The sequence below is a fragment of the Acinonyx jubatus genome, chromosome D4, assembly GCF_027475565.1.
Source record: "Acinonyx jubatus isolate Ajub_Pintada_27869175 chromosome D4, VMU_Ajub_asm_v1.0, whole genome shotgun sequence".
Classification (NCBI taxonomy): domain Eukaryota; kingdom Metazoa; phylum Chordata; class Mammalia; order Carnivora; family Felidae; genus Acinonyx; species Acinonyx jubatus.
Window position 1 is genome coordinate 33,935,056 of NC_069391.1, and position 13,291 is coordinate 33,948,346.

Genomic DNA, 13,291 nt, shown 5'->3' on the forward strand with positions numbered 1-13,291 from the left:
AGCAATGCTAATGTGCTAAAGACTCAAGATCATCCTCACACAATTGGCTTTGGGATAGACCACTACGCCAGGGTTAAGTCATAACTTCTCACAATCTAACTATAAAGGAACCCAGCACCATAAAGAAGACATGAATAGAAAGGGAAATCCTTCATCTTATGATCATAAAGCCTAGAAATTATAAGGTAGTCAGTTTTTATAGTGATAAACATTTTATTCTAATATTATAGTAATAATTCAAGTGCAATTTTCTTTGAAAAGTCAACTCTGTTAAAACAAAACTTGTTAAATATCTTTCATCAAACAGAAGCATATTCTTTTCAATCCCCACAGCAGTCAGAGCCCTGTAGCAGAGATAAGATTTCTTTTTTTTAAGCCTACTACATTTTGTTATTGCTAAAAAAAATCTGAATTAGTTGTTAAGGTCTCAGAAGCAGTGATTAATTAACTTTTGAAAGCTCTACCAGATACTCTGACATAAAATCATGAATCCAGATATCTGTGTCTGGCAATGATGTGTCCACTAAATAGACCACTACTTTCCGGTCCCAAGGGTTGGCGTTTTCTATAACTGTCTGAACCAGTGCCACCAGAGGTTTCTTCTCCACATGATTTCGAAATACCATTGAAGCCTCCTCAGACCACTGGTTGCACTTCACCCCTACGAGAAAGAGAAAGACAAGGAGTACAAGGATCAGTGAGCGTCGGATGCACCCTTCTTTGATCCATAATAATGGAAAACTGTTAGTTCCAAAGTAGCTGAAACGTACCAGGTTAGACTTGCCTAATTAACAAACCAAACCAAAGAGTTACCCACCAATCTTAAAACAGTCCAGCTTATCATAGTTCTCCTATTGTGAATGGGGTTATTTCTGTAAACCTTCACCTACAGACACAAGTTTCATGGAGATTTACTGCTGTGTTATAAAATGAAGTTATAGGGGCACCTGGCTGGCTTAGTCAGAAGAGTGTGTGACTTCAGGGTCATGAGTTTGAGCCCCCCTTGGGGTGTAGACATTACTTAAATAAATTTTTTTAATCTAAAAAAAAAAGTGAAGTTATAATAACTACTGCCCATTTCCCTATATAAAGTATAGGCAGATTTAAATGGATAATGGGGATACCCAAGGGGACTAAAATATCAACAGTATCTGTAACACTGTTGTCAACTGCACTCAAATAAAATAAAATATCAATGACATCAGTGATACATCTCTTATTTACAGATTTTTTTTCCTGATGAACCAGATGTAGTGAAGGATGAGGAGAAGGAGAAAGAGAATTAATATAGAGTATACTGATTTTTAAAAATTATATATAATACCATGGCAAAAGCACTGGATTGAAAGTCTAGAGACCTAATTACCATTCCCAGCTCTTCCTCTGTCAAGTGGTATGGGATTTGGGCAAATCATCTGGTCTCTCAGATCTCAGTCTGTCAGAAAATAAACTGGTTGGACCAGATGAATTGTAAATCCCATGTATTTCTAAAGTCCCTATGACTTTTGAGGGCTCAAGTTAGAGAATTCGAAATTAGGTTTTAAAATGAAATTGAGAGAGTATGTGTTTTTCAGAAAATACTAGTAAACTAACATGAATTAAGTGCACATATACTAGATTCGAGAAACTATACACAGTGCCCTGTAGTGATGGAGATCTGGGAGTTTCACACATCATTTAACAGACCTGCTATCCATATAGTGAGGTAGGCTAAGTTCTCTGAGAACAAGAGAAGCCTAGAGTAGTCCCCAACCTGCTGTTTCCCGACCTTTAACAGCAATAGTTAACAGTACCTAACCCTCCTAGTGTGTGGGAAAAGTCAGTGAAATGGAGTGGCTGGTGGAGACCTTTGCCCATAGTAAGCACCAGTGACTATCAGCCAAGGTGCTGGCGATGGGGATGATGGTGCCATGCACTTGTTCCTCACAGAGACTCCCTCTCTGGAGAGTTTGACTGTCATGCTTATGTTAGCAAGACCTGAACATCCAAAAGTGAAAATTAAAAAAAAATGCAATCATTAAATCTGAAGAAACCATTTAGAGGTCTGAGTTCAAAGCAGATCAGTGGTAGACATGCTCGTCTGCAAAATGCTGTTTTTGGTTCATATCTAACTATCATGGGAGTTTCCTGTGAAATCTAGCAGGAGACACAAAGAAAGAAACTGAAAAATACCTCAAAATAACGGTATATATAGATATAGATATCTCCAACAAAAGCTGGTCAAAAATTAAAAGAAAAATATATATACACACTTCCTTTCGTTTCTGAGATCACTTCTGCTACTGTGCTGAATGGGTGGCACCATGTGGTCACGACCCTCCATATCCCAGCAGAGCAGGACACAGACAGTCCTAGATGGCTGGAGGTCTGCATCCCCCTGCCTTTTTCGCCCCCACACCCTCTGCTAATGCTGCTGGACCTTTGCGCGAAGCTTCGCCTCAGTACGCATGCTACGTACTGGGGGGATGCACAGAGGAGCCACCAGCATTTGCACTGCTGTCACAAAACTCTAACTGGACAGTATTTTATTTTTTTATTTAAAAAAAAATTTTTTTTAACATTTATTTATTTTTGAGACAGAGAGAGACAGAGCATGAACAGGGGAGGGGCAGAGAGAGAGGGAGACACAGAATCAGAAGCAGGCTCCAGGCTCTCAGCCATCAGCCCAGAGCCTGACGCGGGGCTCGAACTCACGGACCGCGAGATCGTGACCTGAGCTGAAGTCGGACGCTCAACTGACTGAGCCACCCAGGCGCCCCTAGACAGTATTTTAAAGAAGTGTCCCTGTACACCTGCTAATTTACATCCTCAGATTTTAATAATAATAGTCAATAGGGTGTATGAATGTAGTAAAATCACATACTTGCATGCTGTTAATTACAATGCAACTGGAAACTCACCTGGCCATAAAAATGGTCATATTCTATGACCTAGGATGTTTTATAATTGTGGAAACCCATTATGCATTTGTATTATAATATATACAATAAGTTGTCAAATATTAGCTGAGCAATGTGCTCCTCCTATTGGTCATTTATGTTGTTTCATTGTTTTTGTTTTGGCTAGTACACAGATGCAGGTTTTTTCCTAATACTACAATAAAAGTATAAATAACCTAAATGCTTAACAAAAGGGAAATAATGATTAAATCAAATCTTTTGCAGCTATTAAAAATCATTACAGGGGTGCCTGGGTGGCTCAGTTGGTTGAACATCCAACTTTGGTTCAGGTCATGGTCTTGAGGTTCGTGAGTCTGAGCCCTGCATTGGACTCTATGCTGACAGCCCAGAGCCTGGAGCCTGCTTTGGATTCTGTGTCTCCCTCTCTTCCTGCCTCTCCCCCACTCATGCTCTGTCCCTCTCTCTCAAAAATAAATAAACATTAAAAAAAATCATTATGAAGACCATCAAACAAACACTTAAAAAGTAATTAGGAAAAAAATGCTAAAAATGAAGAAAGCAGCATGCAAGACCATACCTGTCCTGACTACAGCTTTAGAAATATACCCATATGTGAGACCACAGACAGAGAGAAATACGGAAAAATAGAAACAGCAGATATAGTGGAAAGGCATGGCTGTGACAGATCATTACAAATTATTTCTATTATGGTCAGGAAGTTGTTTGGAAAAAAAAAAGTTAACTCAATAGGCCAGTGACTCTGTACTCCCTAAGTGCCCATGACAAAAGGACAATATAAACCATGTTGTGACTTGAGTTCAAGTTCCACAGAAATTACCTGCAAGTTGAGCTGTGACTGCTTGGAATGGCAGCTTTCTGAACATGTCCACTAACGGCTGTACTTTTCTTATGTTGACTAGCTCGTGCTTGCCGTAGTCCAGCTCATACACAGACACCAATCCATTGGTCAGGATTCCTTTTAAAAGCACCCTGTGCCACCTAGATGTGCATTGGATTAAAAAGGAAGAAAAAAAATACACAAAGTTGACATATGCTTTAAGGGTAACAATTTATGATTAAAAAATTAATGCAAAAGATGTTTATCAAAATATAAAACTGTACTGTCATTGAGGTTTTAAAGAGATTGCTTCCTCTTACTCCAAAGGTTACTATTCTCTGTTTTGCCACCAGCTTACTTGGTGGTATTTCTTCGCTCAACACCCATTCACAGGCCTCATGGAGCTACTACAGGAGACCAACACATAAACTAGCAACCACCACTAAGCAGAATCAAACAGATGGAGGCTGATCAGGACAAGGCAAGGAGATCCCTCCACTCTAACAAGGAGACAAAGGTCAGGTCTGGGACAGGGTATGTATGTAAAAGATGGGAAGAGGGAGTAACTGGAACCAGGCCAGGCTGAAGACATGCATGCGAAGAAAAAGCACAGAAGATTCTACAGGGCATGACAGCTGGGAGCAGAGCAAACACCACAGTAGAGCTAGAAGGCAGAATGTGTGAAGGAATGGAAAAGAAAACCAGATGGGGAAGAGAGTGTGGGAAGAGATTACAAAACATTTTGAATGCAAAGGTGACAATTTTAGTTATGCCGAGTGAGGACATTAAAAAACAAAATAAAACAAAACACAAAGTCCAACCCACTGCCTAGAATAAAGAGCCTGGAAAAGATAGGAGAGTAGGGGGCAAGAAGAACATGGTTTCCGATCTGGAGTTCAAGGTGCCAGTCAGAAATTCACATGAACATACTTTTCTCCTCTGGGCCTACATTCATCATCATTACAATTAGAAAAGCTTAGACTTCAAAGTTAAGATATGAAGGACCATATTAAAGTCCTACAGTCTTCGGGTGCCTGGGTGGCTCAGTCAGTTAAGTGTCCAATTCTTGATTTCAATTCAGGTCATGATCTCACAGGTTCATGGGATCCAGCCCTAAGTTGGGCTCTGGCTCTGAGCTGACAGCACAGAGCTTGCTTTGGATTCTCTCTCTCTAAATAAATGAGTAAATAAACTTAAAAAAAAAAGTTCTTTAGTGTTGACTATGTGATTGAAGAGTATCATCACACTAAGGAAAGGAAGTTGTTTGTAACATCTAAAAGGTAAGTGTCTATGGAGATAGCCTCTGCCCCTGCAAGGTATGAGTCAGGCTCTGCCATGGATGGTGGACTCAGCCATCCTCTGAAACAGATTTATTAGCTATAAGCCGCAAGCCCAGTGCAACAGCAGGCCTTTCACTGCAATACACTGCTGGGCTGGGAGCTGGCTAGGCTAGATGGATTTTCCATCACACCAGTGGAGAATGGGTACAGGAAACCCACACCGTTGCTATGGGGTAAACTATAGTAAGAAAGCTCTGAAGAGGCCAACTTTGGACACTAGTGATTGGGGGTTTGGGGAGGAAACTCCAGAAACCTGTTTCTGAAGGCAGAAACAAGCCCAAAGTGCAGCAAGCGATAATCCACGAGTCACAACAGGGAGGCGCAAAAAGATATCACAGTAAGTATGTGAGTTTTGGGAACCAACAGACTTAGGTTGGCATCCCCTCACTCCACCCCCAGGACATGTTCCAGCTATCTCACCTTGGGCTCCTATTAAACCTCTCTGAGCCTCAATTATCTCATGTGTAGTATTTAATTTTAACTCACTTGCAGAAATAATATATATAAAGTGCCTAGTACATTACTTGGCACACAATAGGTGCTTGGCAAATGGTAGCCGCCATCGTTATTATATAATAATTATGATAATTATTAAAATGAAGATAAGCTGTGTAAATATAAGCATGTCAGAGAAATTTTCATATGTGGAAATGCCAGTTTGGTGCAGGTTGTTAAATCTGTGTAGGTGCAAAAGGAGATAAAAATCATTTGGTTTCCACCTATAGCACTGTCTTTAAATTGTACAGGGCAAATGCTGGTGGTCTGTGTATAAATGCTGGTGGTTTTAGTGTATAAATACAAGGTACAGAGCAGCGAGGAAAGAGCTACCAGAAGACTTACATGTCACATGTCATGCCCTTCGGTAGCTTTTAATTTCCAACACTAATAGCTTAACTAAAGGTTTCTGTTTGGACTAGTTCACTGATTTCAGTGCAGGGCTGCTTGTGAATCATCAGGAGAGTTTGTGAAAAACACAGATTCTGAAGTTCCACTCCCAGAGACTCTAATTCAGGATGTCTGGGGTGAGGAAGGAGAATCTGCATTTTTAGTAAGTTCCCAGGTTATTCTTAGCCAACGTGGATTTGGAAACGGCTGCAATCAACAGTGTATCTGAAAATTCCTAAGTCTTAATTCATCAGAGTTGGGACCAGGGTTTTTAGTGAATAGTCCTGTGATACAGGCAAGATAGAAACTCTAAACACTTTACACTGATTCAGTTCATGAAGTTTAAGAAAATATTGGACAATCTGTTCTTATATATATGAGACATCCTTGATTATCTAGAAAAAAATTAGCTGGTGAAAGTCCCAGCCCCAGAACAGGACTGTTGGACCCATGTTGGGGGAGGGCCGAGTCTCAAACACCACACTGAAGGGCTCCGGTTTGGGTTCTCCTGCCCCACAAAACTCTTGCCCTCAAGTAGGATCTCCCCACAGCTAATCACCATCAATCTGCCCCTCAGATTAATAGTTAACACTGGTTTTGTTTTAACTGTGATTAAATTATTCTGCGAAGAGTTCTCACGTAGGCAAATGATGTTCCTGTGTGGAATTAAACCCATGCATGCTTACAGTTGTAAATAACATGACATAGTAAAAATGGTTTTTTGAAAGTGAAAAGCTTGTGACATACAAGCTGAATCCTTTTTAAAATGAGAGCTATGATACTTTTCACTCTTAAGAATTAAAAATTGGTTTTTTTCTCTTATGGGAATAATAAAGTTTTCACAAATGTCTATGCTTGATATCTTGAGAACGAACCAAAGCATTTTATTAAAAAAATAATAAAATAAGCAGTTTGACCTTTTAAACTGAGTTCTGGGGTGTGTGTGTGTGTGTGTGTGTGTGTGTGTGTGTTGTTGTTGTTGTTGTTGTTGTTGTGGGAGAACAGTTCTTTGTGTTTGTCATCATCAAATAAGCTTGGTCAGTTCCCCTAAGAAAGCTGGCAAAGGAGACGGGACGGGGCTAAGTTGTTCCTTTTTCCAGGGCTTTTGTGACCTTGTACTGTGTGGGGTGGCGTACTAGGGATTCACTGGGTTGGAACCAGAACATATTGGAGGGCTTCAGGGAAGGAGGATGTGATCCAAATGGGAAATGTGAAAAAACAGACCAAAGTGCTGCACCAGTGAGTCCCGGCTGGAGAAGTTCACCGTGCATTGCTGCACCATACAGAAGGTGGCACGGCTCTCCAGCAGCAAGTGACAACCTACCTCAAGAACCTTCTAATCCTTAAACAAGTAATTTTTCTTCTGGGAATCTATCTCAGAAATACTCAGAGATGTGAACAGAGATTTATGTTCAATAGTATCTAGAATAGTGAAAAATCTGGGAGAAAAAACTACATAACAAGAGAGAATGATAAGTAAATTATGACTTCTCTATATGATGTGATGGACTATTATTCAGCCTTAAAAAATGTTTATGAAGAAATTTTATCACATGGAAAAATGTTCACAGGATTATGTGAGGTGAAAAAAGTAGGTGTGGAATTGTATTTAATAACAATACTACACCAACTGTATGAATATATGTAGAAACGAATGAGAAGAAATACATGAATAGGTTAACAAGGGTTCTGTCCGGTTGGAGGATTTTCTTATATATTTTTGTATTTTTCTAAATCTTCTACAATAAGTATTTGTTTTTAAAATTTAAAAGTTATTCAACCAAAAAGCCATTATTTCCTAAAGAAACAACAACGTTTTGTCTAATAGAAAAACAAAAACATTTAAACCTTCGTTTTAGATATTTAACAGGAATTTAATATATGGTGACTAGATTTTTAGATAAATGACATCATGTCAAATACTAAAAGACTGCACAATTCATTAGTCTCGCTTCACATTCAAAATTTCCCTAAGTGCAGTTCAAAGTCCCCCTGCAGAGATTAAGGACTCTTGGTATCACTCCACACATTTTTCGTAGTCGGATCACACGCTCTGTCCAAGGACCTACTTGTTTTCCACTTTGGCAGCATACACTTGGTCTTTTTCCACAGCTACGTGGCGCTCCTCAGACACACTGTAATACAGAATCATCTCCTCCATCAGAACTTCCAGCTTATGTATCTCTTGCCATGGCTGGATGACGAAGTAGCCCGGGTGACAGGCCACAGGCACGTACACATCCATGTGCTCCCCAGGCTTCGACAAGTGGACGGGAGGGGGGAGTTCTTCTGTGGAGAAAGAGCCGGTGTGGTCCACCACGGACTTCTTGATGACGTCTGTCAGGCTCTTTCTCAGATTCTCTCCAGAGGTGCCTGGAATGGGGGTGCCACCGCCTTTGCTGTGGGGAGAGCTAGCTCCACTGGATATGGCACTCAAAAACACATCCTTCTGATGCTTCCACAAGTCTGCATTTGTAATCTGGCGATTAATACTGTGGTGAGGATCAGGGAAGTTCTTAGGGGTGAATAAATAAATGTGTGAGATCCCTCTGGTTTCGTCCACTTTTGTAACCTATGTAAAACACACAAGGCATTTCAAGGAATCCCAGTTCACCATAATATTAACCTTAAATATGAAAACACAGTATTTTACAAGGAACCCAACTTGCTAAAATTCATTTTATTTAAGGTAAGATAAATGATCTATCACAGCCACAGCAGTGAATAGGCTCTTAAGTCCAAGACGCCAGCAGCTGGCTTATGGAAATGAAAACTTTATTAGCCTCTAAAAACTGAGGATACCTTAAAACTCACTAGAGGTCATTATCACTGACATGGAGTCCGCATACCATTGGTAAAAACTCTTTTTATTGATGACATTTAAGAACACTCAAAGTAAAAGGAACAGTATGATGCACCCTCAAGGGCTCATCTCCCAGCTTCAAAAATAAAAAATAATCACAAAAATGGCAAAAGTGTTCCATATGCATTCTACCTATGCTGGTGCACCCACACTGGGAAGTGAAGGAGAAAGCTTTGACATTCACCATACCCTTGGGGACCTTGGCCTAAATGCCTTGTTTGGTCATAGTATCTACCCTCACCCTTTATCCCTTCCCCAGTTACATGGGAGGAACCTGGGGAGAAAAAGGAAAAAGTTCCACTGAACAGGTCAAAACCACAGCTTTGCCCCTTCTGTCCAGGAGACCTTTGGCTACCTTTCTACCTCTTTCTGCCAGAGGGATGAGTGTTATATGGGAATGCCACACACTGACACCTGGGACTGGACAGCTGTGTGTCCCAAAGGGCTGGCTGCCTGGTAATTCTTACCAGCTCCTCCGGTTTACCCTGGGAAGGACAAAAATGAGACACTTCCAGCCACACTGATCTCTTATCAAAAAGGGCCGCGAAAGAAAGGCAGGAACAGAGGTCTCAGACAGGGAGACAGGGCAATCCATCTACAGTAATTTGCTTAAAAATATTTTTCCTAGCAAGATGGATCTATTTAAATTAATTAACATTCCAAAGTGCTAATGAATGAATGACTGCTAATTTATTTTGCTATTTATGATACAGAAGTACCATTTCAAAGATCAACCATTAAAAAATATTTTTATTGAGTACCCAATACTCTGGCTTTAAGAGCTTAAAACATAGTTGGTAAAACAATATTCATTTATCATACGGCAATTGAAGAATATAAAATGGTAAGTAAGTGTGTAATTGTATAAACATAGGAAAATCCCTGTGAACCAGAATAATTTGGAGATTTTCATGCAGATATTTCTCAAGGACATTTCACTGTTTAATGCTTATAGAAAATAGCATTGTTCATTAGTTAAAACAAAAATATCTTATGTTTTTATACTTGGAAATAAAAATAATGTTTTTGATACAAAGATGCAAAAGTACAAAAAAATAGGAGCTAGTGAAATAAAACAGTTTAAACTTTTAACAGGCAGAAAACAAGATTATGATCAAATTATTTGCTTGTAATCTATCATACTTTTGAAAAAAAAAGAATGACCTTATTTGAATGACCTTTACAAACGTTTATCAAGAGATATATGGTCCCTCTGTTGGGAATTTAATTCCTTATCATGGAGCAAAACAGAAGCAGAGAACTATCTCTGCTACCTTATTAATACTGGAAAAATTATATAAAGGGCTTAAAAATAATACTGGAGATACAGGATAAATTCTTAAATAAAAATCAAACCATGAAATATCTTATCATACATGTAACCAACCTCTTAAATACCAAAATGTGTCACATATGAAAGCATCAATTTATGGTAAGACAAAATTATTTCACAAAAAAACAAATGAGCCCTTCTGGCTGACAGCTCCCTTTCCAAATGCATCAAGATAACTAACCTTAATGCTACAGTCCGAGCAATTCAAAACAGAATCTCTTAACCAAAGCACAGCATCTGGTGTCCACATGCCAATAGACTGTGGAAGATCTGCTAAGCAGCACTTTATAGCCTGGAAAGAAAACATGATGGAAAAGCAAACACACCATCTTAAAATAGGTACTTATAAGTAATGTCAATGTTATTTTCCTATAAGTCAGGCATGTTGCCAAGATAGAAAGCAAGCAACAGCAATAGCTAACAATGACAATCAGAGCTCTGGAGCTGGAGCATGCGCTATGTTGCTGGCTCTATTTATATCGCCTCTATTGTCTTTACTCCTATTTGAGCAGGGCTTATACCAGGCAGTTCACATACTTATCCTACGATACCTCTGCAAGATGGGCCAGTGTTGTGACCTCATTGTACAGACAGTGAAATGGAATCAGAGAGACTTATGTGCATCAAGTCACAAAGTTGTGAAAAACAGTGAACAATTACATTTGGACCATTTCCAATTTTGTTACAAACTTGGACTTCTTTTGCTCATTATCAAGATCAAAACTGAGAGGGCATCTCACAACATGATTACAAATACATCCAAATCTCTTCCATAAAATCTCTCAGGCTTGTAACATATAGTACCTGAGGTGGTATCACAATTATTTCTTGTAGAAACCGAGGGGGAATTTCCCTGAGTTCGGACACTTTTACGGATGTCACAGTACCAGAATCCAGGAATTGAACATCAAGAGCTCGACTGCTATGAACGTTTGTGATCTGCAATGAGACAAGTGTTGGCTAATTTATTAGCACATTCAAAAGGCCAAAACACTTCTGTGCGATTATATTTTGTATAACTCTAAAATGCATATGAAAATCAACAAAAACTATCAGTGTTAATGAAGTTTTCTTATTTTAAAAATGTACCTATTTACAATAGGTATTCTTTTAGAGCAGAACTGATGTCAACATCTAGTTGTTAAATCATTTAATCAATAGTAATCACCAAACTAATAATAATCAATAAAATCAAATAGGTAATGTTTACTATGCTTTCAGCTCTAGGACACTACTGATTTATAAAACAATTTGAAACATCAATATATACTGTTGATTAAAGATGCCGTCTGTTCTCCAAAATATTAAAATGTGAGGGAAAAAACCCATTGTGTCTCAGCAATGAAGAAATAAAGAATACAAAGAATTCAGACACAGAAAATTTCTTGTAGTAGGTAAATACTATGTCTTTTTAAATCATAACCTATTGTGGCATTTTATAGCTTTGTCAGAAAGCCCAATGATAATTTTTAGCATTTGTCCTAACTAAAACATTGAAACTCAAAAAGTCATAAAGGTAAAATAAGCCAAATTAATAATTCAAAAATGGGAAAATTACATACAGGGTCAAAGTAATAATTACCTGTGATCAAATGGCAACATCACGATACTAAGATTCTGGGTGCACCTTTAAATGCTGAAAGTTCCCTTAATAAGCCATTGTGATATCTGCCGTCACTGAATATAGTTAACCTTAGCCAAAGATAGCCCCGTCACGATGGTTATCTGGGCAGGGACTTCGTGCCTACAACTGCTCTCACTGCCACCTCGTGAAGGGCGGTGCTTTCAGTATGGTGACTGTTAAGAACTGGACTTCTCTTGGCATGGAAGTCAGATATACCAAAAGTAAAGCCTTTTTCTGTGGCCCCAGTAAATGCTTTATTAATATAACAGCATAATTCTTTAATCTCTTAAGATTATGATAGACACAAACAGAATTACAACAATATCCTAAAATGTCTTTTATTCAAAATATGTTGGCATGGTTGGTATATACTGAATGCTTATTATGGCCAGGCATAACTGGGTAGAGACATATACTCCCCCATCTCAAAGAGCTCCTAGTCTCACAAGAGATGATGACACAAATAAATAATTAGGATATAAGGTAGTAGGGCAATAATAGAGTTATGCATGAGGTACTATGAGAACATAGAGAATGGGTACCTGACCCAGCCAGGAAGCAGATGTTAGGGCAAGCTTTCAGGAGGAGGGAATACCTAAAATTGATACTTTCCTTTAAAATGTACTTTTTTCTTCTTATGCTAGTAAAATGCCTTTAAATACTAGAAAATTTAGATACTTCAAAGAATGATATAAAAAATCACTTATAATCTATAATCGATTGTAATTATCCTTGTAGTCTTTAATCCATACATTTATAAAGAATTAGATTTACAAAAACTAGAACATTATTTGTATATACTATTTCTTAATTGGCTACTTTTCACTAAGTGTCTCAAAAATATTTCATGTCATTAGTCTTCTATAACATTTTAATATTACATAATTGTATCATGCAGATACGTTATGACTTATCTAATAACCCCTTTGGCTTTACAATTTAAATTGTATAAATTTTTGCTCTTTTAAGAAATAATCGGGGCGCCTGGGTGGCTCAGTCGGTTGAGCGTCCGACTTCGGCTCAGGTCATGATCTCGCGGTCTGTGAGTTCGAGCCCCGCGTCAGGCTCTGGGCTGATGGCTCAGAGCCTGGAGCCTGCTTCTGATTCTGTGTCTCCCTCTCTCTCTGCCCCTCCCCCGTTCATGCTCTGTCTCTCTCTGTCTCAAAAATAAATAAATGTTAAAAAAAAAAAAAGAAATAATCATACTTACTGGGCATTTGTATTTCCTTTTTCATAAATTAAAATTTCACAAATGTCACAATTTCAGCTGGGCCTTACATGATGAATGGGAATAAACCAGGTTGGTAGGAGCCTAGTTAGGGGCTAATCCAAACATTTCAAACGGAGGGGGAAAAGGATGGGCAAGACATTTATATTTCTTATGTGTGGAAGCTACAAGCATTTTGGTTATGCTGGGATGTAAAGAGAGAGGCAGGGCAAGGCAGGAGATGATGCTGAGAGAAAGGTAAAGGCAAGGTAAGGTCTTGGAGAGCCAGACATTATGTCTT

At 38.7% G+C, this 13,291-nt stretch overlaps 1 protein-coding gene across 4 annotated transcripts in view; it reads right to left on the minus strand.

Moving 5' to 3' along the window:
• Nucleotides 1-193: 193 nt before the first annotated feature.
• TDRD7 (tudor domain containing 7) overlaps nucleotides 194-13,291 on the minus strand; it is a 76,271-nt gene continuing 63,173 nt past the window's right edge. For all 4 annotated transcript variants that reach the window (XM_027039493.2, XM_027039492.2, XM_027039497.2 and 1 more), the window contains 5 exons: nucleotides 10,964-11,098; nucleotides 10,341-10,451; nucleotides 8,033-8,535; nucleotides 3,739-3,899; nucleotides 194-661 (listed from right to left, as the gene is read on the minus strand). In XM_027039493.2, coding sequence (XP_026895294.1) covers nucleotides 441-661; nucleotides 3,739-3,899; nucleotides 8,033-8,535; nucleotides 10,341-10,451; nucleotides 10,964-11,098 — 1,131 coding nt within the window. In that variant the 3' untranslated portion in view covers nucleotides 194-440. The remainder of the gene's footprint in view (nucleotides 662-3,738; nucleotides 3,900-8,032; nucleotides 8,536-10,340; nucleotides 10,452-10,963; nucleotides 11,099-13,291) is intronic.